This window comes from Syngnathus acus, chromosome 20 (genome assembly GCF_901709675.1).
Source record: "Syngnathus acus chromosome 20, fSynAcu1.2, whole genome shotgun sequence".
NCBI lineage: Eukaryota > Metazoa > Chordata > Actinopteri > Syngnathiformes > Syngnathidae > Syngnathus > Syngnathus acus.
Window position 1 is genome coordinate 7,188,141 of NC_051104.1, and position 15,295 is coordinate 7,203,435.

At 43.6% G+C, this 15,295-nt stretch overlaps 1 protein-coding gene and 1 long non-coding RNA gene across 2 annotated transcripts; both read right to left on the minus strand.

Moving 5' to 3' along the window:
- Positions 1-7,087: 7,087 nt before the first annotated feature.
- On the minus strand, positions 7,088-7,467 carry LOC119139251. Its single transcript, XR_005101335.1, has 2 exons — positions 7,410-7,467; positions 7,088-7,329 (listed from the first exon to the last, which is right to left on the minus strand). It is a non-coding gene; the product is annotated as an uncharacterized LOC119139251 (long non-coding RNA).
- A 2,629-nt stretch (positions 7,468-10,096) lies between these two features.
- Positions 10,097-15,222, minus strand: LOC119139285 (death-associated protein). Its single transcript, XM_037279840.1, has 4 exons — positions 15,010-15,222; positions 14,078-14,177; positions 11,849-11,891; positions 10,097-11,487 (listed from the first exon to the last, which is right to left on the minus strand). The coding sequence occupies exons 1-4, from the start codon at positions 15,062-15,064 to the stop codon at positions 11,368-11,370; spliced, it is 318 nt and encodes a 105-aa protein (XP_037135735.1). The 5' UTR covers positions 15,065-15,222; the 3' UTR covers positions 10,097-11,367.
- Between the last annotated feature and the right edge of the window lie 73 nt (positions 15,223-15,295).

The window sequence follows — 15,295 nt, forward strand, 5'->3', positions numbered from 1 at the left end:
TGGCGCGTTTTGTAGTGTTTGCCATTATATGGCGCGTTTTGTAGTGTTTGCCATTGTATGGCGCGTTTTGTAGTGTTTGCCATTGTATGGCGCGTTTTGTAGTGTTTGCCATTGTATGGCGCGTTTTGTACTGTTTGCCATTGTATGGCGTAGTTTGTAGTGTTTGCCATTGTATGGCGTAGTTTGTAGTGTTTGCCATTGTATGGCGTAGTTTGTAGTGTTTGCCATTGTATGGCGTAGTTTGTAGTGTTTGCCATTGTATGGCGCGTTTTGTAGTGTTTGCCATTGTGTGGCGCGTTTTGTAGTGTTTGCCATTGTGTGGCGTGTTTTGTACTGTTTGCCATTGTGTGGCGCGTTTTGTACTGTTTGCATTGTATGGCGGGTATCGTAGTGGTGGTATGCATGGTATGCGTGGTATGCGTGGAATGCGTGGTAGTTTGCGTGGTATGCGTGGTATTAGTGGTAGTTTCTATGGTATGCGTGGAATGCGTGGAATGCGTGGTAGTTTGTATGGTATGCGTGGTAGTATGCGTGGAATGCGTGGTATGCGTGGAATGCGTGGAATGCGTGGTAGTTTGTATGGAATGCGTGGTATGCGTGGTATGCGTGGTAGTTTGTGTGGAATGCGTGGTATGCGTGGAATGCGTGGTATGCATGGTAGTTTGTATGGTATGCGTGGTATGCGTGGAATGTGTGGAATGCGTGGTATGCATGGTAGTTTGTATGGTATGCGTGGTAGTTCGCGTGGTATGCGTGGAATGCGTGGTATGCGTGGAATGCGTGGAATGCGTGGTATGCGTGGAATGCGTGGACTGCGTGGTAGTTTGTATGGTATGCGTGGTAGTTTGTATGGTATGCGTGGAATGCGTGGTATGTGTGGAATGCGTGGTATGCGTGGAATGCGTGGAATGCATGGAATGCGTGGAATGCGTGGAATGCGTGGTAGTTTGTATGGTATGCGTGGTGGTTTGCGTGGTATGCGTGGAATGCATGGTAGTTTGCGTGGTATGCATGGAATGCGTGGAATGCATGGTAGTTTGTATGGTATGCGTGGTAGTGTGGAATGCGTGGAATGCGTGGTATGCATGGAATGCGTGGAATGCGTGGTAGTTTGTATGGTATGCGTGGTAGTTTGTGTGGTATGCGTGGTAGTTTGTATGGCATACCATGCATACCACGCATACCACGCAAACTACCACGCATACCACGCATACCACGCAAACCACCACGCATACCACGCATACCACGCATACCACGCATACCACGCATACCACGCATACCACGCATACCACGCATACCACCACGCATACCACCACGCACACCACCACGCACACCACCACGCACACCACCACGCACACCACCACGCACACCACCACGCACACCACCACGCACACCACCACGCACACCACCACGCACACCACCACGCACACCACCACGCACACCACCACGCACACCACCACGCACACCACCACGCACACCACCACGCACACCACCACGCACACCACACAAACCACCACTACGATACACGCCATACAATGCAAACAGTACAAACTACGATACACGCCATACAATGGCAAACAGTACAAACGACAAAAGGCGCCATACAATGGCAAACAGTACAATCGACAAACGCGCCATACAATGGCAAACACTACAATCGACAAACGCGCCATACAATGGCAAACACTACAAAACGCGCCACACAATGGCAAACACTACAAAACGCGCCATACAATGGCAAACACTACAAAACGCGCCATACAATGGCAAACACTACAAAACGCGCCATACAATGGCAAACACTACAAAACACGCCATACAATGGCAAACACTACAAAACACGCCATACAATGGCAAACACTACAAAACGCGCCATACAATGGCAAACACTACAAACTACAAAACGCGCCACACAATGGCAAACACTACAAAACGCGCCACACAATGGCAAACACTACAAAACGCGCCACACAATGGCAAACACTACAAACTACGCCATACAATGGCAAACAGTACAAAACGCGCCATACAATGGCAAACAGTACAAAACGCGCCATACAATGGCAAACACTACAAAACACGCCATACAATGGCAAACAGTACAAAACGCGCCATACAATGGCAAACACTACAAACTACGCCATACAATGGCAAACAGTACAAAACGCGCCACACAATGGCAAACAGTACAAAACGCGCCACACAATGGCAAACACTACAAAACGCGCCATACAATGGCAAACAGTACAAAACACGCCATACAATGGCAAACACTACAAAACGCGCCATACAATGGCAAACACTACAAACTACAAAACACGCCATACAATGGCAAACACTACAAAACGCGCCATACAATGGCAAACACTACAAAACGCGCCATACAATGGCAAACACTACAAACTACAAAACACGCCATACAATGGCAAACACTACAAACTACGCCATACAATGGCAAACAGTACAAAACGCGCCACACAATGGCAAACACTACAAAACGCGCCACACAATGGCAAACACTACAAACTGCGCCATACAATGGCAAACACTACAAACTACGCCATACAATGGCAAACACTACAAACTACGCCATACAATGGCAAACAGTACAAAACACGCCATACAATGGCAAACAGTACAAAACGCGCCATACAATGGCAAACAGTACAAAACGCGCCATACAATGGCAAACACTACAAAACGCGCCATACAATGGCAAACACTACAAAACGCGCCATACAATGGCAAACACTACAAAACACGCCATATAATGGCAAACACTACAAAACGCGCCATACAATGGCAAACACTACAAACTACAACACACGCCATACAATGGCAAACAGTACAAAACGCGCCATACAATGGCAAACAGTACAAACTGTGCCATACAATGGCAAACAGTACAAACTGTGCCATACAATGGCAAACACTACAAACTACACCATACAATGGCAAACAGTACAAACTACGCCATACAATGGCAAACACTACAAAACGCGCCATACAATGGCAAACACTACAAAACACGCCATACAATGGCAAACACTACAAAACACGCCATACAATGGCAAACACTACAAAACGCGCCATACAATGGCAAACACTACAAACTACAAAACGCGCCATACAATGGCAAACACTACAAAACGCGCCATACAATGGCAAACAGTACAAAACGCGCCATACAATGGCAAACACTACAAAACACGCCATACAATGGCAAACAGTACAAAACGCGCCATACAATGGCAAACACTACAAACTACGCCATACAATGGCAAACAGTACAAAACGCGCCACACAATGGCAAACAGTACAAAACGCGCCACACAATGGCAAACACTACAAAACGCGCCATACAATGGCAAACAGTACAAAACACGCCATACAATGGCAAACACTACAAAACGCGCCATACAATGGCAAACACTACAAACTACAAAACACGCCATACAATGGCAAACACTACAAAACACGCCATACAATGGCAAACACTACAAAACGCGCCATACAATGGCAAACACTACAAACTACAAAACACGCCATACAATGGCAAACACTACAAACTACGCCATACAATGGCAAACAGTACAAAACACGCCACACAATGGCAAACACTACAAAACGCGCCACACAATGGCAAACACTACAAAACGCGCCATACAATGGCAAACACTACAAACTACGCCATACAATGGCAAACAGTACAAAACGCGCCATACAATGGCAAACAGTACAAAACGCGCCATACAATGGCAAACACTACAAAACACGCCATACAATGGCAAACAGTACAAAACGCGCCATACAATGGCAAACACTACAAACTACGCCACACAATGGCAAACAGTACAAAACGCGCCACACAATGGCAAACACTACAAAACGCGCCATACAATGGCAAACAGTACAAAACACGCCATACAATGGCAAACACTACAAAACACGCCATACAATGGCAAACACTACAAAACGCGCCATACAATGGCAAACACTACAAACTACAAAACACGCCATACAATGGCAAACACTACAAAACGCGCCATACAATGGCAAACAGTACAAAACGCGCCATACAATGGCAAACACTACAAAACGCGCCATACAATGGCAAACACTACAAACTACAAAACACGCCATACAATGGCAAACAGTACAAAACGCGCCATACAATGGCAAACACTACAAACTACAACACACGCCATACAATGGCAAACAGTACAAAACGCGCCATACAATGGCAAACAGTACAAACTGTGCCATACAATGGCAAACAGTACAAACTGTGCCATACAATGGCAAACACTACAAACTACACCATACAATGGCAAACAGTACAAACTACGCCATACAATGGCAAACACTACAAAACACGCCATACAATGGCAAACACTACAAAACGCGCCATACAATGGCAAACACTACAAACTACACCATACAATGGCAAACACTACAAAACACGCCATACAATGGCAAACAGTACAAAACGCGCCATACAATGGCAAACACTACAAAACGCGCCATACAATGGCAAACACTACAAAACGCGCCATACAATGGCAAACAGTACAAACTACAAAACGCGCCATACAATGGCAAACACTACAAAACGCGCCATACAATGGCAAACACTACAAAACGCGCCATACAATGGCAAACACTACAAACTACAAAACACGCCATACAATGGCAAACACTACAAACTACGCCATACAATGGCAAACAGTACAAAACGCGCCACACAATGGCAAACAGTACAAAACACGCCACACAATGGCAAACACTACAAAACGCGCCACACAATGGCAAACACTACAAAACGCGCCATACAATGGCAAACACTACAAACTACGCCATACAATGGCAAACACTACAAACTACGCCATACAATGGCAAACACTACAAACTACGCCATACAATGGCAAACACTACAAACTACGCCATACAATGGCAAACAGTACAAAACGCGCCATACAATGGCAAACACTACAAAACGCGCCATACAATGGCAAACACTACAAAACGCGCCATACAATGGCAAACACTACAAAACACGCCATATAATGGCAAACACTACAAAACGCGCCATACAATGGCAAACACTACAAACTACGCCATACAATGGCAAACACTACAAACTACAAAACACGCCATACAATGGCAAACAGTACAAAACGCGCCATACAATGGCAAACACTACAAACTACGCCATACAATGGCAAACAGTACAAACTACACCATACAATGGCAAACAGTACAAACTACGCCATACAATGGCAAACACTACAAAACGCGCCATACAATGGCAAACAGTACAAAACGCGCCATACAATGGCAAACACTACAAAACGCGCCATACAATGGCAAACAGTACAAAACGCGCCATACAATGGCAAACACTACAAAACGCGCCATACAATGGCAAACACTACAAAACGCGCCATACAATGGCAAACACTACAAACTACAAAACACGCCATACAATGGCAAACACTACAAACTACAAAACACGCCATACAATGGCAAACACTACAAACTACAAAACGCGCCATACAATGGCAAACACTACAAACTACGCCATACAATGGCAAACACTACAAACTACGCCATACAATGGCAAACACTACAAACTACAAAACACGCCATACAATGGCAAACACTACAAAACGCGCCATACAATGGCAAACGGTACAAACTACGCCATACAATGGCAAACGGTACAAACTACACCATACAATGGCAAACAGTACAAACTACGCCATACAATGGCAAACAGTACAAACTACGCCATACAATGGCAAACAGTACAAAACGCGCCATACAATGGCAAACACTACAAAACACGCCATACAATGGCAAACAGTACAAAACGCGCCATACAATGGCAAACAGTACAAAACGCGCCATACAATGGCAAACAGTACAAAACGCGCCATACAATGGCAAACAGTACAAACTACAAAACGCGCCATACAATGGCAAACACTACAAAACGCGCCATACAATGGCAAACAGTACAAAACGCGCCATACAATGGCAAACACTACAAACTACAAAACACGCCATACAATGGCAAACACTACAAACTACAAAACACGCCATACAATGGCAAACACTACAAACTACGCCACACAATGGCAAACAGTACAAAACACGCCACACAATGGCAAACACTACAAACGCGCCACACAATGGCAAACACTACAAAACGCGCCACACAATGGCAAACACTACAAAACGCGCCACACAATGGCAAACACTACAAAACGCGCCATACAATGGCAAACACTACAAAACGCGCCATACAATGGCAAACACTACAAACTACGCCATACAATGGCAAACACTACAAACTACGCCATACAATGGCAAACAGTACAAAACGCGCCATACAATGGCAAACACTACAAAACACGCCATACAATGGCAAACAGTACAAAACGCGCCATACAATGGCAAACAGTACAAAACGCGCCACACAATGGCAAACAGTACAAAACGCGCCACACAATGGCAAACAGTACAAAACACGCCACACAATGGCAAACACTACAAAACGCGCCATACAATGGCAAACAGTACAAAACACGCCATACAATGGCAAACACTACAAAACGCGCCATACAATGGCAAACACTACAAAACGCGCCATACAATGGCAAACACTACAAAACGCGCCACACAATGGCAAACACTACAAAACGCGCCATACAATGGCAAACACTACAAAACGCGCCATACAATGGCAAACACTACAAAACGCGCCATACAATGGCAAACACTACAAAACGCGCCATACAATGGCAAACACTACAAACTACAAAACACACCATACAATGGCAAACACTACAAAACGCGCCATACAATGGCAAACACTACAAAACGCGCCATACAATGGCAAACACTACAAAACGCGCCATACAATGGCAAACACTACAATACATACAATACAAACACTACAATACATACAGTACATACGATACATACAATACAAACAATACCATACAGTCCAATACCATACCATACAACTACCATACCATACAATGCAATACACCATACAATACAAACACTACAATACAACCAATTGATTGATAGAACTTTATTCCACAACAGGGAAATTTACTTGTCACAGCAGCGTACGAGAGTGCAAGAATACAAGGGACAAGTGCCAAATGTAAAAATGGATAAATAAGAGAGCCCCCTAGTGGCCTTGCCCCAGGCAGTTGCCTGGTCTGGCTAATGGTAAAGCACAGCTCTGCGTCAGGGAGTTTGATGGTGTGACTTCTCACCGGCGTCAACCTGCTCACTGGTTTCAGACAAAAAAACCTTGAAAAGTACAAATGGTGCAATTGGTTAAAGTGATCACATTTACAGTCAGCTGAAACTTTACACCAACGGGCTTTCACCTGATTTGGGACTACTCTTCCTCAGCATCCTCAACATCACTGAGATGGCTCAAGAGCCATTGCTTTGTATAGAAGGGTGCTGGCTGGGCGGCCTTTATGAGCGCTACAAAACACAAACACAAATTATTGCAACAATTGTAGACATTGTGGCAATGGCATGATATTTTTGCAACAATTATACATATCAACTACAGTTTTATATTTAAAATATGTATACAATTATCAGTATATTGTAATGAGTTATAATAATGACAAAAGTATCCAAATTATATTTGAATTTTATCATTATCCAACTCACTCAAAAATGGCGGCATGAATCGAGCAGTCGTCCAAAACGGGAGAAAATCACGCTCGCAAATGTTTGTTGTGGGCGGGCGGGCGCCATCTTGGAATAGATTTGAACATGACGTAACAGATTCGTCACATTCATCCGTTTGCACAACACGGAAATAGCACACTATATGTAATGCAACATTGTTAATTTGACGAAACAAAACGCCAAAGCGATTTGAAATCCTGTAGCGGCAAAACAACAGTTGCGGTGGGCGTGACGAGTGTGAAAATCTTGCATCAAACAAGGCGCCCGGCGTGAGAAACGGCAATGAACGACAAACATTTGATAGCATACTAGCTTACCCGAGAAACCGCCACACGGCCGGTGGCGCATTGAATCCTGCAACAAACAAACAAACAAGGCGTCCGTCGTGAGAAACGCCAATGAACGACAAACATTTGATAGCATACTAGCTTACCCGAGAAACCGCCACACGGCCGGTGGCGCCTTGAATCCTGCAACAAACAAACAAACAAGGCGTCCGTCGTGAGAAACGCCAATGAACGACAAACATTTGATAGCATACTAGCTTACCCGAGAAACCGCCACACGGTCGGTGGCGCCTTGAATCCTGCAACAAACGAACAAGGCGTCCGTCGTGAGAAACGCCAATGAACGACAAACATTTACTAGCATGGTAGCTTAGCCGAGAAACCGCCCGCGTGTCGCACTTGATATGACAACTTCCCTTGAGCACACCCCGGCCCCAATCCATGACGTCACATCCGCCAATTCAAATCTTCCTCGCCTGCTCGTCCAATGGCGCTTTGCACACTCGCGTACCACGTGACAGGCCACTGCATTAGGGAAAAATGATGGGCCTGAAAGTGAAAAGTGCCACAGCCGCCATCGCCAAGGGGAGGTTTCGAACACGATTCCCATCGTGTCAGAGGCAATGACGTTAACCACTCGACCAAAGACTCGTGACTTTGGCAGTGACAGAAGAGCAACCCACGCTCACCTCGAGACTGAAAACTGCCTTCAAAAACCTAAGTGCCACTTTGCCCGCCTCCTACCTCGCCCAAATTCAGTCTGACCAATCACAGCGCAACTGAAATGGGCCTGACCACGCCCCCTTTACAACCAATCGGATTTCATTCTCATTGCCCCACCCACTTCCTGAGACCTCAGCGAATCATGAAGCAGTATTAAACAAGCGAAAGGAAAAAAAGAAATGAAAAACAAGAGTCACAATCTTTATGCAGAAGTGAGAGAAAATTGACAAAGTACAGCCCAAGGGCAGGTCTCGAACACCAGTTCCAGCGTATCGGAGACAATGACATTAACCACTCGACCAAAGACTCGTGATAATAGCATTGACAGAATAGCAAGCCAAGCTCACCTCAAGACTGAAAACTGCCCCACCCACTTCCTGAGACCTCAGCGACTCATGAAGCAGTATTAAACAAGCGAAAGGAAAAAAAAAAAAAGTCACAAACTTTATGCAGAAGTGAGAGAAAATGGACAAAGTAGAGCCCGCCCGCCCTCACCCCCACCTGCCGATTGGCTGTTTGAAAGTCAATATCTGCTGCGTCAATGACAAGTCAAAACATGAAACCTTGGCAAGAAGGCGCTTGGTTCTATTGGAATTGAGCTTTCTCGGTTACCGTAGGCACGCCATTTCTTCAGGTGCCCCTCTGTCGCCGTCCTCTGGTCAGTAAGTGAAATGCCGTCGGGGAACATCCAACATAAACGAGCCGAATAAAAATGTGTATTTATTTTTATAGCTACATATTGTTTTGATTACAATAGTTGAAAGCATTACTCGTGTTGTTTCCTTCCATTAGAAACATTGATTTTAACTCTTTTGGAAGAGTGTAGGGTAGAGTCACTAATGCATCTAAGGCTTAATAAGCATTTATTTGTCAATACAAACACGATACAAATAAGACTATGCAGTCATTGCAATTATATGTATTCCTTTCAAGTTGAATTGACAGTAGATGTATACCATTACACATATATATGTGTGTACTATATATCTGAATGGATGGAGAAAAATTTGGTACCTTTCCCAGATAGTGTGTATGCACGTATGGAGGCTGTGTCAGCTGTAATTTGGCATTTCGTCTGGCTGAATCAGGTTTCTACCAAGTTATGTTGCGCTGGCTGCTTTACTGGGTTAACATGAGCTGACAGGACACCTGCTTGCAGATGCAAGTGTGAAGATGGATTACATTAAATAACACCTGGTGTACACTCACGCGTGTGTTGGGAGCTTGGGAAGGAAAAGTAGTTGTTTCTTTTCCAAAACAACCAGCTGAGCACAGGATGCACTTATTTGCAGCATTAGAGTATTACAATAAACAAACCTCCAGACTTTTTTTGAAACTCTTCAATAAATTCAACATCAAGATTCTCTGTATCTTTATTTACTATGACAAGCACAACCAATACCAAACTCCAGTTGAAACATTTGAAGATGTAACTCAAAGAGAAATGTGAAAGACAGCAAGAGTGAAATTCTTCATTTCAAAAGGAAATTACTTCGGATTCATCGCAAAGAGTGTAGACATCTTTTACTTCCTGAACATGAGTGCTGTGACCAATCCGTGTAAGTGCATGGTGTCCTGATATGTTTGAAACACACCAATCTTGTGCGAAAATGAACACTAGCACACAACCAAAAAGATGGAATGTACTTTTTTTTCATTAAGATCCTACTTTTGTAATCTTCAATTTACATATCTGCTTTTTTGGGGCAGCAGGGCTTTGTTTAGCGTGCTCTATCCAGGCCTTGGTCTGCTAAAGCTTGAACAACATGGGGGGGGAAAAAAACCAAAAAAAAACCAGCATGCATACTTGTTGCTTTTGATATCAGGTATACATACACTCACAAAGGATTTGGCTTCATTAGCTGCTGAAATAAAAGAAAAAAAGTATGCAGGCACTGCTGGATTATCTTTGCTTGAAGCAGTTTGCGTGTGCAGATGCCATGAATAACACTGCAGAGTTGAGGAGGATGCAAAAGCGATCTAGTTAACAGTTGACACAGCTAACTAAGCAGTTGATACGCAATTATTTTAAGACACTAATAATTCAGTTCAAAGGAATCTTGCCTTAATTAGAACCCGACCAATTAGTGGGTGCACTGCCGGAATGTTTATTGGTTAGAACGCTCGCTCATTTTCTTTTTTGTGGCTGTCGTGCAATGTGGCAACTGTCTGGCTATGAAAATATTTTTTGCGTTTTGACTTTTTTGTTATATTATCCGAAACACGTGGCCTCTATGATTTGCTGTTAGGGTCTTTTGGTGTGTTGTATGTACAAAGCCTTTCATCTTATGAATTAGTTCACTGGTCTATTATTGTATTGATTCGTGTGAGCGACATCAATTAAGACTTTCAAAAAGATTTAACTTGCAGGAGACAAAAGTGCAAGACAATTAGCGCAGCACCGATGCCAGGCAACTTATAAGGACTGGATTGAAACAATGGCAATACTGGTATTAGGCCACTGCTACAGACAACTTCCACATCACACAACAGTTAACAAAAACAAGAAAAAAATAAAAATAATAATACGACCGGTCAATCAAAGGACGTGTGCCGAGCAGGAAACCGTGTTCAATTGGGAAGGCCGACTGGTGGAGTTAGCATGGCCACAGCATAGCGAGCGCCCGGCTCACTTGCGGGGTTGATGGATGTGCTGGTTGATGTGCTGAGAGGGGGGCAGCTTGGGGATGCCAGGCTGGGGCTTCTGGTGCGCCACCTGGGCAGCAGCCGGGGTGAAGTCCTTATCGCCCTGAAACCATCAGCCAAAAGGATGTCACAAGCAAATGGGAAATGTTACAAGAATCCAAGTGTGTGAAGGGTAACGGTAAAGCCGCCATCTGCTCTGCGGCCGTAAACTCTTACTGATATTAAAAAAATTAAAAAAAATCTCATCACAAATTGGATTAGAGAGGGACGTTGCTATTTCAAAGAGGAATGGAGTATTTTCATAAAAAAATAAAATCATGAATCTGTTAATATTATCATTATTCATTAGGACTATCAAGTTAGAATTTCATTCCGTTATATTCCATACAAACTCATTGTAAGATTACAAGCACTTATATTTCCACTACATTAATATTACATCTCTGAATAAATGTGCGTGTTACCTTGGTAACCACTCCAGACACAATCACCGGGGCCTTGGGTGGACTGAAAACAAGAGAAAAGCAAAGTATACAAAATGTTTCGTAGCAGGCCGAAGGCTGCCGAAAGGGCAGAGAAGGACACGTGGAGTCAAACACCTTCATAACAATAATAATGGATCATCACAGAGGAGGCTGGAGGTGGGTGAGCGGAGACAAAAAGAAAGGGATGACGGCAGAAGAAAAGACGAACGGAACGAGCGCACGCCTTGACCTTGACGTGACAAACGAGCGCCGCCGTCTAATTTAACAGCCTCGTCACCCCGCGGTAATGGTGACTGCCTTCAGAAAGCCCCCTCAAAGACATTTAGGAACCTTTAACAATAGTATACGTAGCAATTGAAATTCATTGAAGTGAAAAATATGAGGATTCTTTTTTTTTTTTTTTACTGATAGTAAAACTGATTCCGGGTGCCTTTCATTTTTCTGTTGAAGTTACTAGTTGATGAATGAATTTGACCAATTTAAAAAAATCAGTGGGAGCCTGTAACTAAGAGCTATGATTAGAGCACAATTACCCAAACCTATGACTTAATTAGTTTCATTTAATTCCACTGATTACTCCCTAAGTTACTGAATTGACATTTGATGAAAGACATTTTTTGGGACTAAATGTTGGTGTGCAGAGCCTGCAGGGGGAAGCAGAGCGCTGTGGACTTTTGCCTCAAGAAAGAAAGCATGAGAAAGAGAGTCTGAGGGTGAGAGAGGAAAGTCAGGATGTTAATACAACACTCAGAGTTCAAAGAGTAAAGTATGTCATTATATACATTTTTTTTTGTAAGCAGCAACTCTTCGACCCACCCACAGCGCCGTGCTTCTGCAGTGCAGAAAGTTTGTTGCCGTGGGCAAGGAGGCGGTTGCCATAGAAACTAACGCATGCTGCACTTTCTTCATTTGTCGGCATCTCGCCACTTAACTTTAACTCGGAAGAGAGAGAGAGAAAAAAATCAAACACGTGATAAACCCTTGGCTTCTGTAATATTTTCTTACATGGAGCTGACCTTTTGTGTTCTTCTGATCCTCAACTTTCCTCCTCATCTGTCATGTAAACAGGGCTCGCCATCACTCCACCTCCCTTTGCCCCATCTGTCCATCTGGGCGAGATTGGTTTGGGCAGGTGCTCCCCTGACTACAACGCTTCAGTGGCCGCAGCTGATGTGAAATTTACCCACTAGCCACCTGCTTGACGTCCATCAGTGTGACTCATGGAGGGAACAGTTCGAGCGGGGGTTTTATTGATGGAGTGCAACTATGGCTCTACACACCAACTTTTTTTGTGGACAAAGAGAAGAGTAAAAATGAGCCATTTTCCTTTTAAACCCACTTACCATACACATTTTTTCCTTTCTCTCTTTAGAACAGGGGCGTCAAACTCATTTTTTTCACGGGCCGCATTGTAGTCATAGGTTCTTTCGGAGGGCCATTATGACTGTCAACCCAAGTAAATGTATGAGCACCTCATATTATATACAGTAAAAGCTACAAAACAAACTGACAAATAACTCGTTTTCAAATCAGACCAGTAAAAACGGGTCAAATATTAAAAAAGAAAAAAGATATCATTAAAAGTGAAGACAATTTGCAATTCTAGTAACGACACAAATTTGATGCACGATTTGTCTTCGCCGGGCCACATAAAATGATGTGGCGGGCCGTATCTGGCCCTCGGGCCTTGAGTTTGACACCCGTGCTTTAGAATATGACTCCATATCCTGTGGCGCAACCGAGTGAGGAAGTACACAACAGCCTAGAGATAATACTATATATATCAGTAACTTATTTATTTATTTTTTGAATCTCACTTTGAGGAGATAACTGTTGAAAAAAAATTCACTGCATTTCTCCAGATATGCCTATCAAAAGTCAGCATTATTATCTTGGCGGAGGCAGATATATATATATATATATTTATTTAGTTTGCTCAGGTGTATCTAATGCTATGGATGGTGAGTGCATATAATTGAGTGTGACCAAAAAAACATGCATAAAATTACTGAACTGATGGTAGAGCTCTCTGCTGTGCAGCGGTTGTCAGCTCTCATCAGCACACAACCTGATAATGCAGCCTGTGAATATACCATCTGCACCCAATTTAAACTATTTGCAAATGGGAACGGGAATTCACTATTACACTCGGAGGAAAAATAGTGTTGGACTATGTTAGAAGTGTTTGTGCATTTTAGTTAGGCTTACCTACTGCTCACATACTGCTCTTCATCGTCATCTTTTGGTGGGGGTTCCGGAACAGGAGTCGCCTGGTGCTTCTGCACTATCCTCATACCTCCGGCCTTGACTGCAACATGAACATGTTTCAGGAAGACATTTTTAGTCATGAGGGGGAGTGAATAGTTCATCCTGTGGGCTGCAACACATGTTAAAAAACGTCGCTTATCCAATCACAAATCTTACAGCGTCGGTGACGACGTTTACATGCAGCAGGGCTCGAGAGTGCCTGCAATTTGCTTGCACAGGCGCCTTCCCTAATTTCAAAATGGAAACTGAAAAAAATGGAGTTTGCTAATTCAAGTTGCTGCTGAGTGAGCACCACTTTGACCATGTTTAAGAATGTACCACTCACTGAGAAGGGAGAAAGTGTTTCTTTAAAATCATAGCATGTGCATTGCAGCAATTCGTACTTGACAATGACCTTTGAACTCAAAAGAGCTGACATTGGAATGTCACCTTATCTGACTGTGTTATCAGTGCAGCTGCTGAGGCCGCCGTGGCCTGTCCACGTACACGTTCTGTCTGTCTGTCTGACCACGGACCTGGCTGCTTACTGACCTCCACGTCATCACTGCAACAGTGTCACTACGCTCTTGTCACACGTATCTAAATAATAAAGTGATGATTACAAATGCGTGCTGTGATTTGAGACGTTCATGTGGCATCACTCGTCCTTCTGGTTGTAAAAACACGGGAGAGATAAGGAATGCATAGGGTGCACAACTGAGTGAATTGTCGACCACGAACACAAAACTAAGGTTGTCATTTGTTGATAAGTGATTTGTTTTCACGGGTATGTGGCTATTTAAGTGCATTAAAGCACATTACACACAAGTAGAAACAATAGGCCATGAGAAGCAGCATAGACTGTAAATAAAAACAACCAGTAGTAGCTTTACCTGCTGGAGGGTGTCCACCCCTGGTTTCGATCTTTTCTTTCGGTGGAGACGACATACTTGAGGTTCTAAAGTATGTCGATGACAAATCACAGCATACACTTGAACCTTCTCGCTTTATTCTGGCCTGAATTCAAGACGGAACTCCAGTCCAGAGTCGTCAACGTGGCTTTTTCCTGAGGATTGTTTAGGAACGATGCGTCATGACGTCACGTGTTCAGCGTGCGTCATGACGTACGACGTATATTTGATAAAACTTTATTGACAGAAAAAGAGTAAAGCAATACAA

Bases quoted from the DNA above. Each gene is read 5' to 3' on its own strand.
- LOC119139285 (XM_037279840.1), bottom strand. From the start codon at position 15,064: ATGTCGTCTCCACCGAAAGAAAAGATCGAAACCAGGGGTGGACACCCT. The intron at 14,178-15,009 runs GTAAAGCTACTA...TTCATGTTGCAG, and splicing joins GGGTGGACACCCTCCAGCAG to TCAAGGCCGGAGGTATGAGG. The intron at 11,488-11,848 runs GTAACACGCACA...TGATGGTTTCAG, and splicing joins TGTCTGGAGTGGTTACCAAG to GGCGATAAGGACTTCACCCC.